Here is a 22486-nt window from a genome sequence, read left to right on the forward strand (position 1 = left end):
AGAAAAAGTAAAGTAAATGGATTTGAAGTGTCAGATGGCTTGGCTATGTTGGGAACGATTGTTATCAATGGCGTGCATGTTGTGCATGAATAAAGGAAGCTATTTTAACCTAGACCTTATGTTATTTGGTAATTATGTTATGATCATGATTATGTTGATGTTTATATGTATACATGTATGTATGCATGTAAATTGTTGTCTAAAAAGGCCATGATTGTTTTATGCAAATGTTTATGTATATATCTATGTCACTGTTTGACAGGGTCAACAGGAATCTTCCTTGTGGAGGAATGATTGCTTACGTAGGCGACATGAAGAGGCTTCTGGTCTTATGAGGAATCAATTGGTAAGAGTAGTCATGACAAATATAAAAGGTCAATATCATATGGTTATGAGTTGATATTATGTGATTATATTATGTCTGTGTTATGGAAATGTTATCCCAAGGGATAAATCAATGAAATGAAAGAAGTGTGGTCTGCCACATGTTGGGACAAGCATGGATAAGACAATGGAAGAAAGGTTTCTTGGTAAATATAGTGTGGTTTTGGGTGTGTGGTACTATTGTTGTGCACATGTTTCATAGGTGATGTTATGTGCATGTAGTGTTGAGCAGATATTGCATATGCAATGTTGGGTATAAAAGGTGCCACATAGATGACGGATGTGTGGTGTCGTGTACAGATGATGCTATGTACATGTTGGATATGTAGTACTATGTACATGTGGTGTTGTGTGCATATTGTACATGTGGCACTATGTACATATGGTGTTGTGTGCATAATTGTACAAGTGGTGCTGTATGCATATGGTGTTGTGCATATGTTGTATAAGTGGCACTATGTGCAGGTGGTGTTGTGTACGTGTCATGCATGTGATTTTGTGTACATGTTGTGTTGTGTACATGTCTTGCATGTGGTACTATGTATATGTTGTATTATGTACACGTTGTATAATGGTGTAGTGTACATATGGCATTATGTACACATTGTGCAAGTGGTGCTTATGTACATGTGATGTTGTGCACATTTTGTGTAGGTGGTTCTTTTTACATATAGTACTAGTCTAGGTGTGGTATTGTGCACATGTCATACATGTTGTGTTGAAGGCACATAGTATTAAGTGCATGTGTTGCATGGTGATGTATGTCGTGTGTGGTTGTAGGTGTGTGAAGCACACTATGTGTATGTGCACATGGTTAAGGAGAAGGCACTAGGTGTTTGTCGGGTGTGGAAACCGATCCAGAGTGCGTACGGAATAAATACAGAGGTAGAGGCTAAGGATTGATTAAAGGATAAGTATCATCGTTTTATTTCAGTTTTATCATGCATGTGATTTATGATTATGGTATATGATTATTATATGTGATCTATGATTATGGTTTATGATGGTTACATGTGATTTATGATGTTGATCTATGATGGTTGTGTTTTGAGCTAACCTGATGTGATATGTTTATACATGATGATTTGGTCAAAGATGCTAGTTTGACTTGTTGTGACAGGAAGTAAACAGGATTGCAAGTATACCTTATTGACAAGCTACCAATGAGGTATGATTTGAGGTTATTTCAATTTATTTGAATCTAATGGAAATTATGTGCTTGGAACAGGAATGCATGAACATGCCCAGTTGGGTGGTTAAAATCAACTGCAAGAATGGGTGACAACAACAAAAGAAATTGGAACATGCAACAATATGTTGGTAGAGTACTTAAGGAGTAGGGCCATTGTGGGACACTGGTACCCAATAGTGTCCATTGATTTCCATGAGCATGCTGTGGCCAGTATGATGGTTTGAGGCAGGTATATTCATTGGCTTTTTGATCTTCTGATGCGAGGAAGCCTTGCCAAGGGATGGATTGCTCGAGATAGGGGATGCTGGGGAAATTGGAAGGTGAGTGACTGCAGGGAAGGGGGTGACAGGATTTCCCCAGGGACTATGTAGCAGAGAAGGGAAGTTCACGTATATATTGGTTTTGGTCATTAGCATTGCCAGATGGAATTAAATGCACATTGGGAGTGTGCGCTGGAACAATGAGTCAATACTTGTTCACTGAGAGGAGAAGTGGTGCATGATTATAGCGCTGGACATTGGATGAAACTTTTACCGTCACAATGGATTATGGACTTCCTCGGAAGGAGGTGAATCCTGATATTATTTTAGGGGTGGAGGTGTGATCCTCTTGTCCATTGTTGATTGATGCAGGCATCATATCCTTTTATTTACTAGTTTAGAAAATATGCATATGTGTTTATGTGGTTATTATAAATATCGTAATGAGTTATAAAACTCCAGTAAGTAGTATGGTTGTAATCTTGTCATGTTGTCATGATGTTTTTCTTTGAGCGTGTCATTCATTGTAAATACTACAATGAGCTAAGTTATAAAGCTCCATGGGCAGTATGTTTTCTTTTCAGTAGTTTTGCTGAGGTCTTGGTGTGGTTTAACACTGAGGATGGTGTTCCCCAAGGGGGAGGGTTCTGTAACATCCCTGGTGAAAAGTTCATGTAATAAAAGTTAACAAAGACAAAATAAGACCACAGGTAAGAGACATGTATTCCAAGCTAAATGTTGGGCAAAGGTATCCTAGTGGGAATCGCTCGATGTGTGTTTTGTCTAAGGAAAATTAGCAAAGGCTAAGGCAAAGGCATTAAAAGGAAAAAAACATTTTTGGCACATTTATTTATGAAAATAAAGGAAATTAAGAGAAAAGTAAGATTAAAGGTCACACGTTGCATCTGAGGAGGAAATTGAAGGAAAATAATGGAAAATGAAGAAAATAGAGGCCTCATTAATAAAAAGGATTTTGAGAATCAGTTGGCAAGCTCTTGGCTCAATCTTGGTCAGTTCAAGTTGGAACTTTCTCATTCTTCTCTCTCTCTCTCTCTCTCTCACTCTTGGTCACTTAGAGCTTTCTTGGAGCACTCTAGCTTTGGAGCAAGGAAGGAAAAGCAAGCAAAGGGAAAGGAAGGAAAGCAAGGATCGATGAAGGAAAAGTAGGATCAAGCAGCTTCTGTAGGAATACTTGCAGGTAACCTTTTTGCATGCGTGATTTCCTAGCTAGTTTGGACATGCATGGATTTTCACGTTGGTGTATGGTTCTCTTGTTTTCAGTGGCATGGTTTTTCTGGGTTATAATAGTGGTTTTCAGCCTAGCCTTGATTTTTTCCAGATGCCATGGTATGTTGGGATGTTTATCTCGGTTTTGATCTTTGGTTTTCCAAATGGATTTTGGAATCCGGGGTGAAGGTAGTCTGAAGTTTCATTCCCAAAGGCCTAGGAATCCTTTCACCAGTTTTGGCGGGATATACGGTAAAGCCTGAGGGAGGAGTCCCGATTTAGGGCCTAGTAATCCGGGTTTGTGGTAAAGCCTGAGATACTGGTCTTAGTTTAGGGCCTAGTGATCCAAGTTTGGATTGTGGTAAAGCCTGAGAGACAAGAGATAAAAAATTCCTCAATGATAGTGATGGATTCAGGATGGCATTCCAAGTTCGGTTTTGTTGTGACCAGAGCAGCGATTTTGGTGTGATCATGGTTTGATGAGGGTGGAGGTGGTTTAAACTCTGGGTTCCCTTGGTTGTTTTTGGATTGGTTGTTCTATGATATCCCACATTCATTCTTGGAATATGGCACGGGGGTGATAGGTTGAAGGAGGGATTTGGTTTAGCCATGTCTATGGTTGGGTGGTACGTGGAAGTCCTGAACATGGTCAGATTTTCCTATGTTTAATAAAAGCTAAGTTCTTTTAATTTTTCACTTGTTTATATGTGGATTTAATGGTTATCATATCTTTGATATTTATATGGTTTTATGTTGGTTATAAGCATGGTTATATGACTAGTTCATGTCATGGTTGTTTCATGTATTTACTTGTAATTGTTAGATGGATGGATGCAAGACCTAACTGATGTTATAACAGTTCAATGAAGAAGGTGGAGATCCTTATGGTTATGTTTAATAAAAAATTTCAGTCATTCATGTACTTTCTTGTATCCTAGAACTGTAGGTTGCATTGATGCCAAGTGTTTGATAGAATTCTAGTCCCAGTTGGGGATGCTCAGGCCTAGTCCCAAGGCTGAATTTTGATTTGTTTATCTTGTCATCATGTCTTTGATGGATTTTGGAGGTTGTAACAAGTTCTGGGAAGAGGATGGGATTTTGGGATAGAAAAGTGGCTCAAACCTTGAGGATGCTGACACAAGTCTGCTGAAAAGAGTCCAAGGGAACTGGCACATCATTTGTGAGAGAAAATTTGGCTTTTGGACGCTGTCATGCCTATAACATGAGAGCGACTATGGGTTAAAAGGTATAAAACATCAGTGTGACTTAGGGACATGATGTTTGTGTTGTTGACATGTCTCCTGAGGGTGTTGTTGTTGATATGGATAGGTTTGTTTGATATGTTTCGTCAATTCCATTTCCTTAAGGTCACCACAAAATTTGAATCCATTATAGTGACCTCTCTCGTCGCATGTTTACCCCGACTGTTAGGTCGCTTGGGTGGGCATGGGAGGAGGGGGTGTTACATATTGGTATTAGAGCGAGTTGCACTCTCTTTGGTTCATAGCTAATACTACATAGTGGCATCAAAGAGTGGTTGCACTCTCCTTGGGTGAATGTGCTTTGTCATGCATGCATGTTAGTTGAATTTGTGTCTCTTACACTTTCATTCCATGTGCTTGTTTCATTGCATCATGTTGATCATGGTTTTAGTAAGGTTATCATGAGGAGCTTGATGTTGATTTTATGAAATGCATAATCATGAGAATATGTTTGGTTATATGATTATATGTAGCTTGATTACATCCTTGTATATTAGGTTGCATTCTTGTATGTTTGATTACATGTATTAGCCTTGTAGATTGGTTACAAGAATTGATTGCTTATGCTTGACTACATGCATGCATGCGTATGTGTAGTTGATTAGGCATTACTTATGCATGTTGATGGTTGCATATGGAAATGTGTACAATGGAGTAACAGTTCTTTTCATGCATGAAGTCATAGCATGTATTGTTGATATGGCCTTGCATTGACGACTGGACCCTAGCTAGAATGATGCGTATATGGTTTGGTACTCATGTGTTATATGTCTATATATAGTTGTCATGCATGAATGGTCTTGGTTATAGTTATGCATGAATAGTAGGTCATGGTATGCAATTTAGGTCATCAGGGTGATATTGGTATGTTATGATGCTAATGTGTTAGTTGAGATAGAGTAGGAGATGCAGATCACCATAATGAGGTTGCAACATTTGACTTTGGGGTAAGAGAAGATCGTCATACAGGTATTGTATGTTGACATGCAAGTATGTAAGTTAAGAATTTTTATATGCATTAGGGTTATATACATTAGGTTTATGTACACGTCTTTTGATGTTACAGTTACATTCATGATAGATGTTAGTTGATTAGTGTAGTTATATGCACATGTGTCAAATAGTCAAGAATGATAGTAACCTATAGTTGTACACATTGCTATTGTTGTTTACCTTAGATAAATTGATGATTATGTTATATATTGTTGATGAGTATGTTAAAGGATAGTTATCTTGATGATTAGGTTATATGTTGTTGATGAGCATGATATATAGATTATTGTTGTTATATTCTGGTAACTTGATGATTAGGGTTATTACATTAAGATATTGATGTTATTTGTAGCATACTAAATTGGATTGGCCTATGTAGATGGTTATGGTTACAATATTTAGGTATGCGTCAACATATTTTTGATATGGTGATGTAATAATTTAGATTGATTTTTCATGTGTGAATGATAACTGTGTATGAGTTATGATGTAAACATGTTAGCTAGTGACTATTTTGGATACCATGATCTTATTTATGTTTGAGTTAATATCTCGTGAAGTTATATCATGCTAATTAGATTGGTTTTGCAGACAAGATTTCCTCCCCTGAGATACATTAAGGTATGAACTTGCTTATTTCATCTTCCTTGTGCTTAACTGTTTCATTATGATATCTAGGGTGTGACGTGTCTAGTTGATTTATTTAACATGACATGTTTGCAAGTTGGTTGAACATTTCATGAGTTGTATAATATGAGTATGTGTTCAAATGATTTTGTTTTAAGATGACTGAACTAACATATATGTGTTGAGACAGTTGATATGTACTTGGATGTAGTTGACAGTTATAGCGTTATGTCTGATGACTATGAGTTGACTATGGATTATGACTTGATTGCTTGTAAAAGTTGATTTCAAATTGATAGATATGATTGTCTTGATATTTGGAACATGTGGTTTACATGTGCGAGCAGTTGCAGGGTAACATGCTTGGTATTAACATGACAAGGTAATAGTTCATGTGTTTATATAAGTAACAATTGGGTGATGTGACAACATATAGTAAGCTTCGATTGCAGTAAGGTAAAAAGGTAAAGGAAAGGAATTGGGAAAGAATTCCTTTGGCTATGTTTGGAAACCCTCATTCCAAATGAATGAGTACTTTTCATACAAGAAGTCTTCTTAATCTTGATTTGTCTAAAATTATGTGGATGTGCACTATATTCATGGACATGTATCTTAGCTTGTCTCTAGTTAGAAGTAGATTGGTCAAGAGAATTGGAGTCCCTTTAGAGAAGGCACAGACGTGTTCAACTACAAGGAAACATGCTTGGCACAACAAAGTAAGGTAACTGGTATATTGTTATGTTTATTTATGCATTGAAATTTATGTGTTTATGGTGATATGATGTAGGAGATTGTATGACAAGGAGACTGCCATGAAATTTTGAAGAAGGCTTTGGTTGATCTTTCCTTGGAAACAATGGGGATTGAGTCATGGTGTCTGTGGTTAGTCTTGTGCTTTTCATATTTTGCAATTGTTGCACTTAATTTTTTATTTTGAGTGTTTCTAGTGCATAGCTATGCCACTTTATTGTGGTGTTGTGTTGTTATTGGTTTTCATGGTTTTCTTCTTGGTTGTTTCATGGTATTGCCTTTTATGTTTTGAGTCTTGGTAATTGTTTGGGAAAGAGGAATGTTAATGGAGCTTGGGAAGAGATGTGTGGTACCCAAATGGTAATGTAAGACTCAAATGAAGCTCTGTGCATGGTAAGCACAATGGAAGGTAAGAATATGATAGTCGGTTGGACTAGTTGGTCAATAGTGGTAAACAGATGGTGGCAATACAAACATGTGAAAGGTAACTAGAAAAGTAAAGTAAATGGATCTGAGGTGTCAGATGCCTTGGCTATGTTGGAAACGATTGTTCTTAATGGTGTTCATGTTGTGCATGAATAAAGGAAGTTCTCTTAACCTATACCTTGTGTTATCTGGTAATTATGTTATGATCAAGATTATGCTAATGTTTATATGTATATATGTATGTATGTATATCGTTGTCTGAAAGGACCATGATTGTTTTAAGCTAATATTTATGTATATATATGCATGTATCCATGTATCTATATCACTGTTTGATAGGGTCATCAAGAATCGTCCTTATGGAGGAATTATTGCTTACGTAGGTGAATGACATGAAGAGGTTCATGGTCTTAAGAGGAATCAATTGGGGAGAGTAGTCATGAAAAATATACAAGGTCAGTATCATATGGTTAGGAGTTGATATTATGTCTATGTTATGAACATGTTATCTTGAGGGAGAAAACAATGAAATGAAAGAAGTGTGGTCACAACATGCTAGGGAAAGCATGAATAAGACACTAGAAGCAAGGTTGCTCGGTAAAGACAATGTGGTTTTGGATGTGTGGTACTGTTGTTGTGCACATGTTGCATAGGTGATGTTATGTGCATGTAGTGCTGAGCAGATATTGCATATGGAGTGTTACATATAGATGGTGCCACGAAGAAGTTGGATGTGCAGTGCTATGTACAGATGATGCTATGTACATGTGGTGCTATGTACATATGGTGTTGTGTGCATAATTGTACAAGTGGTGCTGTGTGCATATGGTGTTGTGTACATGTTGTACAAGTGGCGTTGTGTGGATGTGATGTTGTGTATGTGTTGTGCATGTGATGTTGTGTACATGTGGTGTCATGTACATGTCGTGCATGTGGTACTGTGCACAGGTGGTATTGTGTACACGTTGTATAGTGGTGTAGTGTACATATGGCGTTATGTACACATTGTGCAGGTGGTGCCGTGTACATGTGATGTTGTGCACATGTTGTTTAGGTGTTGCTTTGTACATATGGTACTGGTGCACATGTGGTATTGTGGGCATGTCATACATAATATGTTGAAGGCACACGATACTAGGTGCATGTATTGCACGGTGATGTATGCAGTGTGTGGTTGTAGGTGTGTGAAGCACACTATGTGTATGTGCACATGGTTGAGGAGAAGGCACTAGGTATTTTTCGGGTGTGGCAACCGATCTGGAGTGTGTATAGAATAAAGACAAAGGTAGAAGCTAAGGATTGATGAAAGGATAAGTATCAACATTTTATTTCAGTTTTATCATGCATGTGATTTATGATTATGGTATATGATGATTATATGTGATCTATGATTCTGGTTTATGATGGTTACATGTGATTTATGATGTTGATCTATGATGGATTTGTTTTGAGCTAACTTGATGTGATATGTTTATACATGATGATTTGGTCAAGGATGTTATTTTGGCTTATTGTGACAAGAAGTAAACATGATTGCAAGTATACCTTATTGGCGAGCTACTAATGAGGTATGATTTGAGGTTATTTCAATTTATTTGAATCTAATGGAAATTATGTGCTTGGAACATGAATGCATGAACATGCCCTGTTGGGTGGTTGAAATCAACTGTAAGAATGGTCTGCAGTAGCAAAAGAAATTGGAACATGCAGTAGTACGTTGGTAGAGCACTTGAGGAGTAGGGCCATTGTGGGAGACTGATACCCAATAGTGTCCATTGATTCCCATGAGCATGTTATGATTGGTATGATGGTTTGAGGTAGGTCTATGCCTTGTTTGTTGATCTTCTGATGTGAGGAAGCCTTGCAAAGGGATGGATCACCCAAGATAGGGGATGTCGAGGAACTTGGAAGGTGGGTGACTGAACGGAAGGGGGTGAACGGATTTCTCGAGGGAATATGTAGCAGAGAAGGAAAGGTCACATATATATTGGTTTTGGTCATTAGCATTTCCAGATGGAATCATACACACATTGGGAGCGCACCATAAAACAATTAGTCGGTAACTGTTCGCTGAGGGGACAAGTGGCACAAGATTATATAGTTGGACATTGGATGCAACTTTGACTGTGACAATATATTCTAGACTTCTTGGGAAGGAGGTGAATCCTGGTATTACTTTGAGGGTGGAGGTGTGATTGTATGGATTCCCTTGTTGATTGATACATGCATCGTATCCTTTTATTTACTGATTTAGAAAATGTGCATATGTGTATATGTGGTTATTATAAATATACTAATGAGATGTGTTATAAAGCTCCAATAAGCGATATGGTTGTCATCTTGTCATGTTGTCATGATGTTTTTATTTGAGTAGGTCATTCATTGTAAATACTGCAACGAGCTAAGTTATAAAGCTCCATGGGCAGTATGTTTGGTTTTTAGCGTTTTTGTTGAGGTCTTGGTGTGATTTAACGTCGAGGATGGTGTTCCCCAAGGGGGAGGTTTCTATAATAGCCCTGGTGAAAAGTTCATGTAATAAAATTTAATAAGGGCAAAATAAGACCATGGGTAAGGGACACATATTCCAAGTTGAATGTTGGGCAAAGATATCCTAATGTGCATCACTAGATGTGTGTTTTGGCTAAGGAAAATTGGTAAAGGCTAAGGCAAAGGCATTAAAAGGAAAAAAGCATTTTTGGCACATTTATTTATGAAAATAAAGGAAATTAGGAGAAAAGTAAGGTGGAAGGCCATAGGTTGCATGTGAGGAGGAAATTGAAGGAAAATAATGGAAAATGAAGAAAATATAGGCCTCATTAATAAAAAGGCTTGTGAGGATGAGTTGGCAAGCTCTTGGCTTAATCTTGGTCAGTTCAAGTTGGAACTCTCTCATTATTATCTCTCTCTCTCTCTCACACTCTTGGTCACATAGAGCTTTCTTGGAGCACTATAGCTTTGGAGCAAGGAAGGAAAAGAAAGCAAAGGGAAAGGAAGGAAAACAAGGATCAAGGAAGGAAAAGAAGGATCAAGTAGCTTCAGCAGGAATACTTGCAAGTAACCTTTTGCATGTGTGATTTTATAATGGGTTTGGACATGCATCTTTTTGCATGTTGGTGTATGGTTCTCTTTTGTTATTAGTGGCACGAAATTTCTAGTTTATTGTAGTTGTTTTTAGCCTAACCTTTCCTTTTTTCAGATGCCATGGTATGTTGGGATGTTTATCTCGGTTTTGAGATTTGGTTTGTTGGATGGACTCCGGAATTCGGGGTGGAGGTGGTATCAATTTTCATTCCTAAGGGCCTCAGAATCCCTTGACCAGTTTTGGCAGGATACACGGTAAAGCCTGAGGTGGGAGTCTCGGTTTAGGACCTATTGATCCGGGTTTGGATTGCGGTAAAGCCTAAGAGACTAGTCTCGGTTTAGGGCCTAGTGATTCAGGATTGGATTGCGGTAAATCCTGAGAGGCAAGGAGATGGAAAATTCGTCAAGGACAGTGATGGATTCTGGATGGAATTCCAAGTTCGGTTCGGTCGTGATCGGAGCACCGGTTTTGGTTTGATCACAGTTTGATGAGGGTTGAGGTTGTTTAACGTCTGTATTCCATTGGTTGTTCTTGGATTGGTTATTCTATGAGATCCCATTCATGCTTGGAATATGGCACGAGGATGACTGAATGAAAGAGAGATTTGGTTCAACCATGTCTATGGTCAGGTGGTATGTGGAAGTCCCGAACCTGGTCGGATTTTCCTATGTTTAATAAAAGATAATTCTCTTAATTTTTCACTTGTTTATATGTGGATTTAATGGCTATCATATCTTTGATATTTATATGGCTTTATGTTGGTTATAATCATTGTTATATGATTGGTTCATGTCATGGTTATTTCATGTATTTACTTGTAATTGTTAAATGGATGGATGCAAGACCTAATTAATGTTATAATAGTTCAATGGAGAAGGTGGTGATCCTTCTAGTTATGTTTAATAAGTTCTTTAAGTCATTCATGCTCTATCTTGTATCCTAGACCTCTAGGTTGCATTGATGCCAAGTGTTTGATAGAAGGTCAGTCTCGGTTGGGGATGCTTAGGCCTAGTCCTAAGGTTGAATTTTGATTTGGTTATCTTGTTATCATGTCTTTGATGGATTCTAGAGGTTGTAACAAGTCCTGGGCAGATGCTGGGATTTTGGGCTCAAAAAGTGGTTCAAATCCCAGGGACGTTGGCACATGTTTGCTGAAAAGAGTCTAGTGATGCTGGACGTAGGCCTATGAGAGTGAATTTGGCTTCTAGATGATGTCATGCCTATAGCATGAGAGCGACTAGGGGTTAAAAGGCTTAAAACATCAGTGGGACTTAGGGACAGGATGTCTGAGTGACTGACATGTCTCGTGAGGGTGTTCTTACTGATGTGGATGGGTTTGTTTGATATGTTCCATCGATTCCATTTCCCTAAGGTCATTGAGGAAGTTGAATCCCTTATAGTGACCTCTCTCATCGCATGTTTACCTTGATTGGTAGGTCGCTTGGGTGGACCTGGGAGGAGGGGGTGTTACAAAGAAGAAGAAACCATGGAGAACCCTTCAAACATGGCTGAAGTGGATACACATGATCATAATGGAACCGTATCCCACTTGCATAATGACATCGAAGTACAAGAGACCTAGGTATCAAAAATGTAGAAAAATGAGGCACTTAAAGAAAGTGGGATAGTGGGTACAAAGAGAGCACATTTTTCTGAGAACTTAGGCTCAGATAATCAACCCCCTTCAATGAAAATAGGAATTCAAATGGAAATAGTTCTCGTTGATCCAAACTTAAGGGGATCATGACAGAAAGTGTAGAAAAAGAAAGGAAAGAAAGAGAATTTAAATAATTATTATCACACTTAACTCTTAATTTTCATTTGTAATTTTTTTTAGTTTACTTCTTTTTAGATCATAAGTCATGAGGCTTATCTTCCAAAATTATTTCAACAAATGCATAATGCAATTTTGTTTCTTATTTCAAGATTAATAAAATTATGAGTTTTTTTCCCTTTGGAAAAATCACAATTTTACATATTTTGATTTAGTATCTTTTATATTTTTTCACAAGATTTATGAATTTTACTTGGATGTGCTTTAGTAAATTTTACTTAAATTTCTATGCATTTGTTTTAATGTGATCTCTATTTTATTATGCTGAATTCCAAAAGAGTTGTGTGTTTCCCTAAAATTCAAACCTTACCATTCTTTAATTGGACTAATTGTGTTGGAATTTGGATGTATAGATAATGGAAAATCTAGATCGCATTAGAAGAAAAACCATCCCATGTTTAGTAAAGATGGATGCTAAATGTAACCTTTACATCTAGATTTAGATGGAGTTTGATCAAGTCACTTGAGCTAGGCTGGATATCTCATTCATTGTGCCCAAATACAAAGAGAATAAATTAATCTTTATTTATTCTCCTACATATGCCCAAATGGAATTTGGCTTAAGAATTTTATTTGAAATTCTATATTTGAATATATGATGCTCTTTGATTTGCTCTTAGCATTGAAAAGTGGTATTATTGATGTGGCAATGTCGATATGTTATTTCACTGGGCACTTTTGATTACATAGCCATAGATATAACAAAGCATATAATGAACCATGTAATAAACCATATAATGAGCTCACCAAGCCACAAAGATGTCTATATGCTAGATCTATCTTCGTATTAAATTATTACATCCAAATATATGTGAAATCATTGAATATTTATGGATTTATTATGGAATCCTATACATGCCAAAGAATTAAAAGTAGAAAAGTACTTTAAATTTACACTAATTAATATATGTCAATTATACGATTAGATATATAACCAATGATTTAGCATCATTTAAAAATTATAGAAACTTGATTCATAAATATATTTAGTGGATAGGATAATTCAATGAGAGCACAAATGTGGTGTTACATGAATCAGACTAGAACCGTCATTCCCTATATGGATTCAATGATCTATAATAATTATTTCTTAATGCCGTACACTTCAAGGTCTAAGATCTAGGAAAATTTTAGGGGCTAATATTCGCAGGTGGGCTAATTTTCCATGTTTTTTTTAAATGGTTCACTAATTTTCATTTTTTCTAAAAATGATTTGCCCAAATTTTATAGTGTAAAATTGTTTTACCTTATAAATCACGAATATTTTATAGAGTATATATACAATCATTATAACTTTGAATATTTTTATAAAAGTATCTCCAAAGATTTTACAGTTTGCATATTAGATGCTAGTAGGATTCGACAAGATATATAAAATTTAAGATAAATTTCCATCCTTAAAATTTTTCCTGTCTAAGATACTTTTAAGACAAATATCACGTGGAGGCTACCATAATTGAACTATGTTGCACTCAGTTACATGTGAGATGTGATATCTTAGTGCTAGTGTCGTTAAGGTGATCCAAAATCTTAGGTTCTTGTGTGGAGTTGTGCTCATATGCTTAGGACTAAGTCGCCTCTTAATGAATTACACCTAGCATTTGGTTGATCCTACACAAAGACTAGAACAAACACCTGGAAATCAATAATGTCAAAATAGTTCATGTGGAGACCAATTATGAACTAAACCCATAATTTGCAAAGAAAATATAATGACATCTCCCTATTACTACAATGAGGTTGATCGAAAACATAAACCAAGGACTCATCCAATTCTCTTTCCACAGATCAAATGTGCACCATTTCACGCAAATACAACTCTTCCTCAAATTAAGAGTTGGTTGGATTTTAGATCAACAAATAACCCCACAATCATCTATTTGGTGCGATTGAAATATTTAACTTGATCTTTACTAATACTATTGAAGTAGAATTCTCTCATTCCATCCTCATGTTCAATTATACTTGTCAATTTATGATGGACATGGTCAATGAAAGTACTTATGTTGAAAAGCTATGTGCTTAATGAAACATGTGATGGTTTGCATGTATTTCTAAGTACTTGAATGAATACATTACATTTGATTGATTTAAATCTTTTGTAATTTGTATATGTCAGTCTACATCTGTGTCCGCCTTATTTTTTTTTTCTTATGACTTTGTTATAGTTAGTAGAGATTTGCCTCTAAATTAATGTTTTTTTTTTAATTTTGTTACAAAATTACATTCTTAATTTAATTTTAATTTTTTAATTATTATAATAATATAAAATAAATTTATATTTAAAAGAAAAATTAAAATTAAAATTTTTTCTTTCATTTAAATAATAACAACAAAGATAAATGACTTACCTCTCCGACCAAATAATGAAAACCTATGGAGTGTAAACCTTATTAACCAAATCCTTTTCAATCAATCATTACAGATGTCATTTTAACAAAAATTTGCAGCGTAGTCTGCAAATGGTGTATTATAATAAAAAGTTCCAATTAATTTGATTAAAAATTAATTTTAGATATTCTTTGATGATGATTAAGATTTGTTAAGAAGAGTATTAATTAAATAAGAAAAAACCTTGTTTAATTCTATGCGTTTGATAATTTTTTTTATTAAAAAAGTTAATTTAATTAAAAATTAATTTAAAATATTCTTTGATGATGATTAAGATTTGTTAAGAAAAGTATTATTTAAATAAGAAAAATCTGGACCATTTACAATATCCTCTTGCCTAACTTGCATCATTTACAATATCGTCCCCACCTAGTTTACCACATTTGCTTGCCATATTAACTGATAAATAATTCGAGGGTTCCGTTAAAATTGGTTAAAATAAAAAAATAATACAATTGAGAAGTAGTAATATTGGAAAAATAATTTAATAAGTTTAATAAATTTAATATTACAGAAATAAATAGTAAGTTTTCAGATGTCTTTAGTGTCCGAAGGTTTTGATGTCTTAAAGTTAATATTAATAAATTTAATAATTTTAATAATAAATTTATATTATTTAATAATTTTAATAACAAATTTATAATATAAATTTATTTAGATATATTAACTATATTTATTAACATATCGACAAGCTCAAAGGCTATTTCGAAGAAGCAGGATGTGATGGCACGATCTTAGCTGGGATAGTCGTCATCCTTCTTCTTTATGTTGACGATATTGTTCTTTTGGCAAGGTGCCCATCTGATCTTAATAAGCAACTCAGGCTTCTTAAGGATTTCTGCTCTACCATGGGTATGACTGTTAACACTGACAAAATAAAAGTTATGATTATCAAATCCAAGAAGGACACTTACGCTAATTTTATGTATGACAATAATAACTTGGAGGAAGTGTATTCTTACAAGTACCTAGGAATTGATATTCATCACAAGCTCAACTGGAACCATAGCATTGAGAAAAGGATTAATGGGGGGTGGAAAGCTTATTTTGGTCTTGAAAATAATTGTAAAATAGCAAACCTCGTAATGTGGGATAAAAAGAAGTTCCTCTTTGAAACTTTAGTCACTCCTGTTATCTTATATGGCTGTGAGGTTTGGGGTTGCAGCATCTCCAGAGAATCATGGAGAAAGATTGAGCAAATCCAGAAGCATTTTATAACTTATAACCTGAAAATTAAAAGTAATACACCCTATCCTATTCTCCTTATAGAAGTAGGTCTTTCCCCTATTGAGAGCCTAGCTATGCTTAGGTTTCTGTTGTACAAGTACAAAATCAGTAACAGAGACGATCATAGACTTCCTAAGATAGCTTTAAATTCTAGCCAAAACCACCTAAGGCTCAATCGAGGGTGGCATAAAGACATAAGGGCTTGGTTAAACTATTGGGAGATCAACGAAAATGATGCATTGCAAAACATAAATAACATTAAAGATATTGTTACTTCTAAGTTCAAAGAAAAAATGTGGTGTGAGAAAGATTTAGCGACTAAAAGAAAATTAAGTTATTATAAGAAGGTCATCAACCCCACCCTAGAAGATCAAAAGTATCTCTCTATTTTAACTAGCTCAAAGAAGAAAATTAATATAGCAAAGATTAGAACGAATTCTCATGAGCTCCATAGTGAAATATGTCGTTGGGCAGTTCCTAAAATGCCATGGACGGAAAGGATCTGCCATATATGTGAGAATAGGAACATCAAGGATGAAAACCACTTCCTCTTAGAGTGCCCTGCGTATAACCACATTAGATCTCAGTTTCACAATCTTTGTTACAATACTGACTTTCCTAGCCTTTTACAATGTTAAAATTATAGTGAGCTCAGGAGGCTTCTCTCCAAACTTTTTGAGCATAGGAATAAAATCTTAAATCAAAATAGATAATTTGTTTTTTTAGGTCCAATAAACCATTATTTGGTCTCAACGGACGTTAACCACTATCATCATCATATTAATTTTTTGAAATCTATATATATATAATTTTAAAAAAATAAAAATAAAAATAAATAATAAAATAAAATAATCTAAAATGAAAAAGTGTTTTTTACCATGTCAAAAATCGAAGGTGAAGCTCCGGCAAACAACTAATCTCAATAAAACACCCTCACACTACTTTTGAGAATTCATTCTCACTCCACGAAAGTTTACACGTGTACTCAAACTTTGCACCAAAATTAAGTCATATCGCCCCCACACACACATTTATAACTTCAGTCAAACAATCAGGGGCAAACCCAAGATTGCGTTGAGTTTGTTTTTGTGTTTTTTTTTTTTTTTAATTTGTATTTTATCTGAGAGCACATGTAATATGTCTATTCTTCAATTTTATTAATAATTTTGATTTTATATATATATATATATATATATATATATATATTATAATTGGTAATTGATTATATATATATATATATGAGTTGGTAAGATTATATTTTTATTATGTTTAATATATTATTTTAATTTCGTATCAAAAATATTTTAAATTATTTTAAAACAAATAACATTATTAAATTAATATTATATATTAATTTAAAATAAAATGTTTTAAAATTATTTTTATTTAAAATATAATATATAAATATTTATAAATAAATAAAATTAATTTAAAATTAAAATAATTTAAAAACTATTAACAATACTAATGGTATTATAAATGATTAAAAGACTTCTAATTTCTTATATGCTCACATATCATAAACTTGGTTATTTATTTGTAACTCAAGTATTTTGATGTAACAAGCACTCTATTTTCATGGTTAATGTTCATCATATTTTATAGATCAACATACTTTAAGATGCAGTAGATGCAGTTGATGTTGACTTCGTTTATTTTGCAATTAACACTCTATCTTTTGGTTAATTATAAATAATTAACATAATTATATTGATAAATACTAACACATATATATCAATTATATTTATTAATAAATATTATTATATTTATTAATATTATCATTAATATTATTAGTAATATTAATTAATTAATTAATAAAAATAAAAATATTTAATATTAAAAAATAATACAAATATAGATATTAAAATTAAATAATTATAATATAAATAATAGTAATAATTTATATTTATTAAATATTATCTTTAATAATTTCTAAAATATATGTATATGTATATATAATATAAATAATTGTAATAATTTATATTTATTAAATATTATTTTTAAACTATAATATTATATATATATATATATATATATATATATATATATATATATATATATATATATATGATTTAGTATAATAAATTAATTAATAAAATAAGCCCTAAAATAAACCTGATTGATTATGGTTGATTTTCACATTGATACAATCTTTGTCATAATGTGATGTTGAACCAAGAGACAATATTTGTTACAATGTGACCATGGTTATTGATGAGGATGAGGATACTTGATTTTCATATTATGAGTATCTTTGTCACAATGTCCCGTTCAATCATTGTTGATCATCACTAACCATGATTGATCGTAATTGACCATGGTTAACCATGTTTGGCCCATGTTGACCATGATTGACCATGATTGATTTTCATATTTACAAAATCCTATGATAAACCCTAAGATAAATATTATAAGACAAGGTATAAAATATTATAAACGCTAAAATAAACATGGTTGGCCATGGTTGGTTTTCATATTGAGACAATATTTATCACATTCTAACATTGGACCATGGTTACTATTGTTGACCATAATTATAAGCTAAAGGGATTTATATTAAACCGTATGATTAATATTATAAACTTTATGAATAATAGTATACCATAGGAATATGAACCCTTAGATTAATAAACCCAAGGGATTAATACTAAAAACTGAAGGGATTATAAACCTAAGGGAATAATATTAAACCCATGGGATTAATATTATAAACCCAAGGTATATAAACCCTAAGATAAATGTTATAAACCCTAAAGTAAACATGGTTGATTTTTGCATTTACACAATCTTTGTCACAATGCGATGTTGGACCATGATTGATTTTCATATTGAGGCAATCTTTGGCATTTTGCGACCATGGTTGACCATGGTTGTCACAATGTGATGTTGGACCAAAAGACAATATTTGTCACAATGTGACCATCGTTATTGACGAATAGTATTTTGTTGAATAATTAATATACTATATGTTTAAGTTAATTGCATTTTTAAAGATCAATGCACATTGGATTTGACTTAAATGATGTATACAGTTTTTAAAATTTTATTACTCAAACATTGCCTTTTATGAGATTATGATAAGGCTTATTGTCTTTTATTTTAAGATCGTGAATTCTAAAATGCTTTCAAATTTAATTTATGTTTTTGCATATTTATTTAGAGATATGACAACCTCATATTTCACAAATAAATAAACTAACAAAAATAACAAAAAGTTTAATAAAATATTTTTTTATTCTAAAGCCAAAAGTGTAGTTATTTATAGCTAATTTGTTTTCAAATTCATAATAAATCTTCTACCTTCTCTCCTATATTTTTCTCAATATGAAAATTGCTTTCACATATTTATATGAGATCATATCCTTCACACTATTATTATCATACATAAAATTAATGTAAATATTTTTTTTGAATTGCTTTGGTATAACATTTGATTTATTCATATTAACAGTTATAGTAATACCAAACCAAAAAAATTCCGCTTGGGATAGCTTAATTGGCAATGGCTATGGAAATGAAATCTCACCGAAAATAATGTCTTAGGTTCAAATCTTATACTATTCCTTGATAGAAGTAAAAAATTAAATATAATAAAAATGCAATCATACCAAATTACAAAAAAAAAACATACTCAACCAAAAAAATAAAAATTATTACATCATTAAAGACTTTATTTAAAAAAAACTAAAAAAAAAAACATCACTATTCCAATTTTAAAAATATTTATACCATTCATCCTTAAATCCTTAAAAACAGCTTAATAAAATATATATGACATTCAAAATTCAAATCTCATAGTCAACTCTAAATCTTTTAGATGCATACAAAAACTTTTTCCTGTATTTTATTTCTCAGACATTACGGTTTACCTGTATTTTATTACACAGACATCGCGCCGTTACTTCGCATACATGGAAGAACATTAAAAAGGACAAATGTTTCCAGAAAAATAATTTACTGCTATTGCAATTCCAGAAAAATAATTTAGTGCTACTGCAATTCCTGGGTAGTTCTGGCCTCTAGGGCATTTGACAAACGGGCAGAATGATTTTTTGCGATAGCTCACAGGTCTCTGAAGTCTATTTTCGCATCGTTTCTTGCTCATGTAACTTATCATTGCTATTTTAAAAAGCAGGGACACATTTATTGTTATTATAGTATCTAGAGAGCAGACAAGACCAGCCAGCAGAAAGAAGAAGAAGAAAGTTATAGGATATTCAGCCAGCAGTTAGACCAGCCAATTGGAATGGAATGGAATGCCAGTAGATGGCAACCATGAATTTCCGGATATGAATTCTGCTGCAGTGAATTGAGAGGCGACTGTAGGAGAAGTGATGACATGATAACCAGGCCACGTCACTCGATTCGCAGTTGTTGCACCGGGACCAAAGTTCATATATTCTCCATAGTAAAGTGTGTCCAGTGCAAAGCTTCCCTTCCAGTGGTACCAACCTTGAGGAGCAATAATAGTGTCCAAATATGAATGCATGTACACCGTCCGAGAGTACTGCTTCCACGGTCTTCCAAGGTACGTGGGAACCGGATTGTTGTCAGCCGCAGTCACTCTGCAGTTTTGGAAGGAGAAGCCGGTTTTTTGGTGTGGATCCATTCGGCTGTGTGCACTTATAAAACTCTTGCTCCCCTTCCCCTTCCGCGCCAGAATGTTGCAACTCTGGAACACTGCAGCAGCATTGCCGAAGATGAAGTCCACGCTGCCGTAGATATCGCATTCTCTGTAAAATTGTCTTTGGCTATGTGCGTACAGCGTGTCCTGGTAACCTTCGATGCTGCAGCGGTACAGGGCAGATTGATCTGATGCTACCATAAGAGCAACGGCTTGGCCCTTGAGTGGACCGGCCGTGTTTTGAAACCCCATGTCGACAGCAATGAATCTGTTTCCCGCAGCAACTGCACAACAAGTTTGAAGAATCAAACGGAAGTAAGAGGCAAAGAGGGTTGGAATAATGTACTGAAAACTAAGTAAGAAACCAAGAAAGTTGGAATAATAAATTATTGTACTGAAAACTAAGTACTTCAGTTTTAAAAATAAAGTTCCCGTGAAATGGGCCCACGGACTATCCATGCAATATCTGACTTGTGTGAATTAAATCCCTATGCGTTTTACATGCAGCAGCATTCTATCTCTGTAACTCATCTCTATAAATGAAATTGGTGTGAAGGAAGATTGGCGTTAAAGAAGTGAACATACCGAAGTTGGCGTCAGATTTAAGCGATGATCCTGACCTGCTTCCTCTAACCACTGTAACGCTCTTACCATCTCCGACGAGCGCGATACCTTCTTTGGAGACGGTAACCCTCTCCTTGTAGATTCCCGCCTTCACATGGATTACATGTCTCCCCTTACTTTTACTGGGAGCGGCGTTCACCGCTTCCATGATAGTCTTGTAATTCCCGCTACCATCTTGCGCCACGATTGCGTCCGCCGTTATTCTGCCGTGAAGAAGCCGACGATCGGCCGGAGACAGCCACGAAGGCAAACCGTTCTTCACAGAATACAATTCGCTGGCATGAGAGGGATCGTTCAACAGGCGCCGGCCATTGCCTGCTGAAAGAGAACTTACACGTTGATCGCTCGCCGTCTCAATACTATTCATCACTGCAAGACAATTGCTGAGGAGCTTCGAAACTTTTTGGAGCGCCCCATCGAGTAGCAGAGGATCCTCGGAATTACGCCCCTTTAGCCTTCCTATACAAGTCTCCTGATTGGTAAGAGACGCGCTCAGCCAAGTCTGAACATCTTCGGCCTCCTCCTTTCTCCACTGCGACTTCTGGATAGACGTGAGAGAGTCGTTAAGCTGACGGAAACTATATCCCAAAAGCTCCATGCAATCTTCAACGGCGGATCGGTTATTTCGGCCCGGGGATCGCCGGCCCATCTCAGACGGTAAAGCTGCAGCAAGGGTTTTGAGTTCTTCCAGGGTTACCTTCACGGCAATCCCGGCGAGCTCCTTGGAGGTTGCAGCTCTGGCGGCTTCGGGATGTGCTAAGAAGCTCGAAACACACACGTCCGGATACAACGTCTCGCTGCACACCGATTCGAAAATCCCGGTGGTCTCCAACTCGCTGCGGTTCATTCCCATCCCATGAGCATCTGCGTTAATCATGGCAAGAGCTACACACACAGCAGCAAGTACAAGTAGAGCAAAAGCCACAGACCTGGCCGATATATTTTTCATCAACTTCGAGCTGTGTCTAGCCACACGAAACAAGCATGTTTGAAACCTCAGAAAATTCATGATTTCTGACACTATTAATATGTTATTGAAGGACGGGGAGGCCACAAACACACGCAAAAACTACTTCGGTACATCTCGTCGCCGAGTCGTGGGATCTTTATAGAGCTCTTCGCTATATTTGGAAAAAGACTTTTCCATGTAGTTACCGTTACAGTTTAGTTTAACATAACTTAATTTCAGTCCACTCGACTGGATTTGAGATTTTAGAATAGTTGAGAATGTGATGTATGTCAAGGATGACTGGATTTGAGATTTTAGAATAGTTGAGAATGTGATGTATGTCAAGGATGTCCTATAGATACCTACAATGGAAAGTGAGTATGCTGCATGGCTCCGAACATTCCATGGGTTGCTTTTATCGCTAGGTAATTTGTGATGGTTTTTAAGTGTAGTATTCTAAATGTTATTTTTGTAGTTTTATTAAAATTTGCTAATTTAGTTTGAAATACAGTATTTAAAATTTAAATTTAATTATTAAAACTGGTTAAGTGATATATCTATATATATATATATATAACCATGAATTATAACCATGAATTATGGTTATAATATGTGGTATTAGTAAGTTATAGTG

General features: G+C 34.8%; 1 protein-coding gene across 1 annotated transcript; it reads right to left on the bottom strand.

Annotated features, from left to right (window-relative positions):
- Positions 1-19883: 19883 nt before the first annotated feature.
- LOC149159154 (pectinesterase 2-like) lies at positions 19884-21912 on the bottom strand. Its single transcript, XM_089434208.1, has 2 exons — positions 20865-21912; positions 19884-20563 (listed from the first exon to the last, which is right to left on the bottom strand). The coding sequence occupies exons 1-2, from the start codon at positions 21910-21912 to the stop codon at positions 19884-19886; spliced, it is 1728 nt and encodes a 575-aa protein (XP_089290334.1).
- Positions 21913-22486: the final 574 nt, after the last annotated feature.

This window comes from Pinus tabuliformis, chromosome 5_2, assembly GCF_031772625.1.
Source record: "Pinus tabuliformis cultivar Carrire ecotype Pingquan chromosome 5_2, CPIR1, whole genome shotgun sequence".
Taxonomy (NCBI): Eukaryota; Viridiplantae; Streptophyta; class Pinopsida; order Pinales; family Pinaceae; genus Pinus; species Pinus tabuliformis.

What these genes read in the sequence shown, in the direction of transcription:
- LOC149159154 (XM_089434208.1), bottom strand. Translation starts at nt 21,912, where the DNA reads ATGAATTTTCTGAGGTTTCAAACATGCTTGTTTCGTGTGGCTAGACAC. An exon ending in TAAATCTGACGCCAACTTCG is followed by an intron (nt 20,564 to 20,864) that starts GTATGTTCACTT and finishes CTTGTTGTGCAG; the next exon opens with TTGCTGCGGGAAACAGATTC.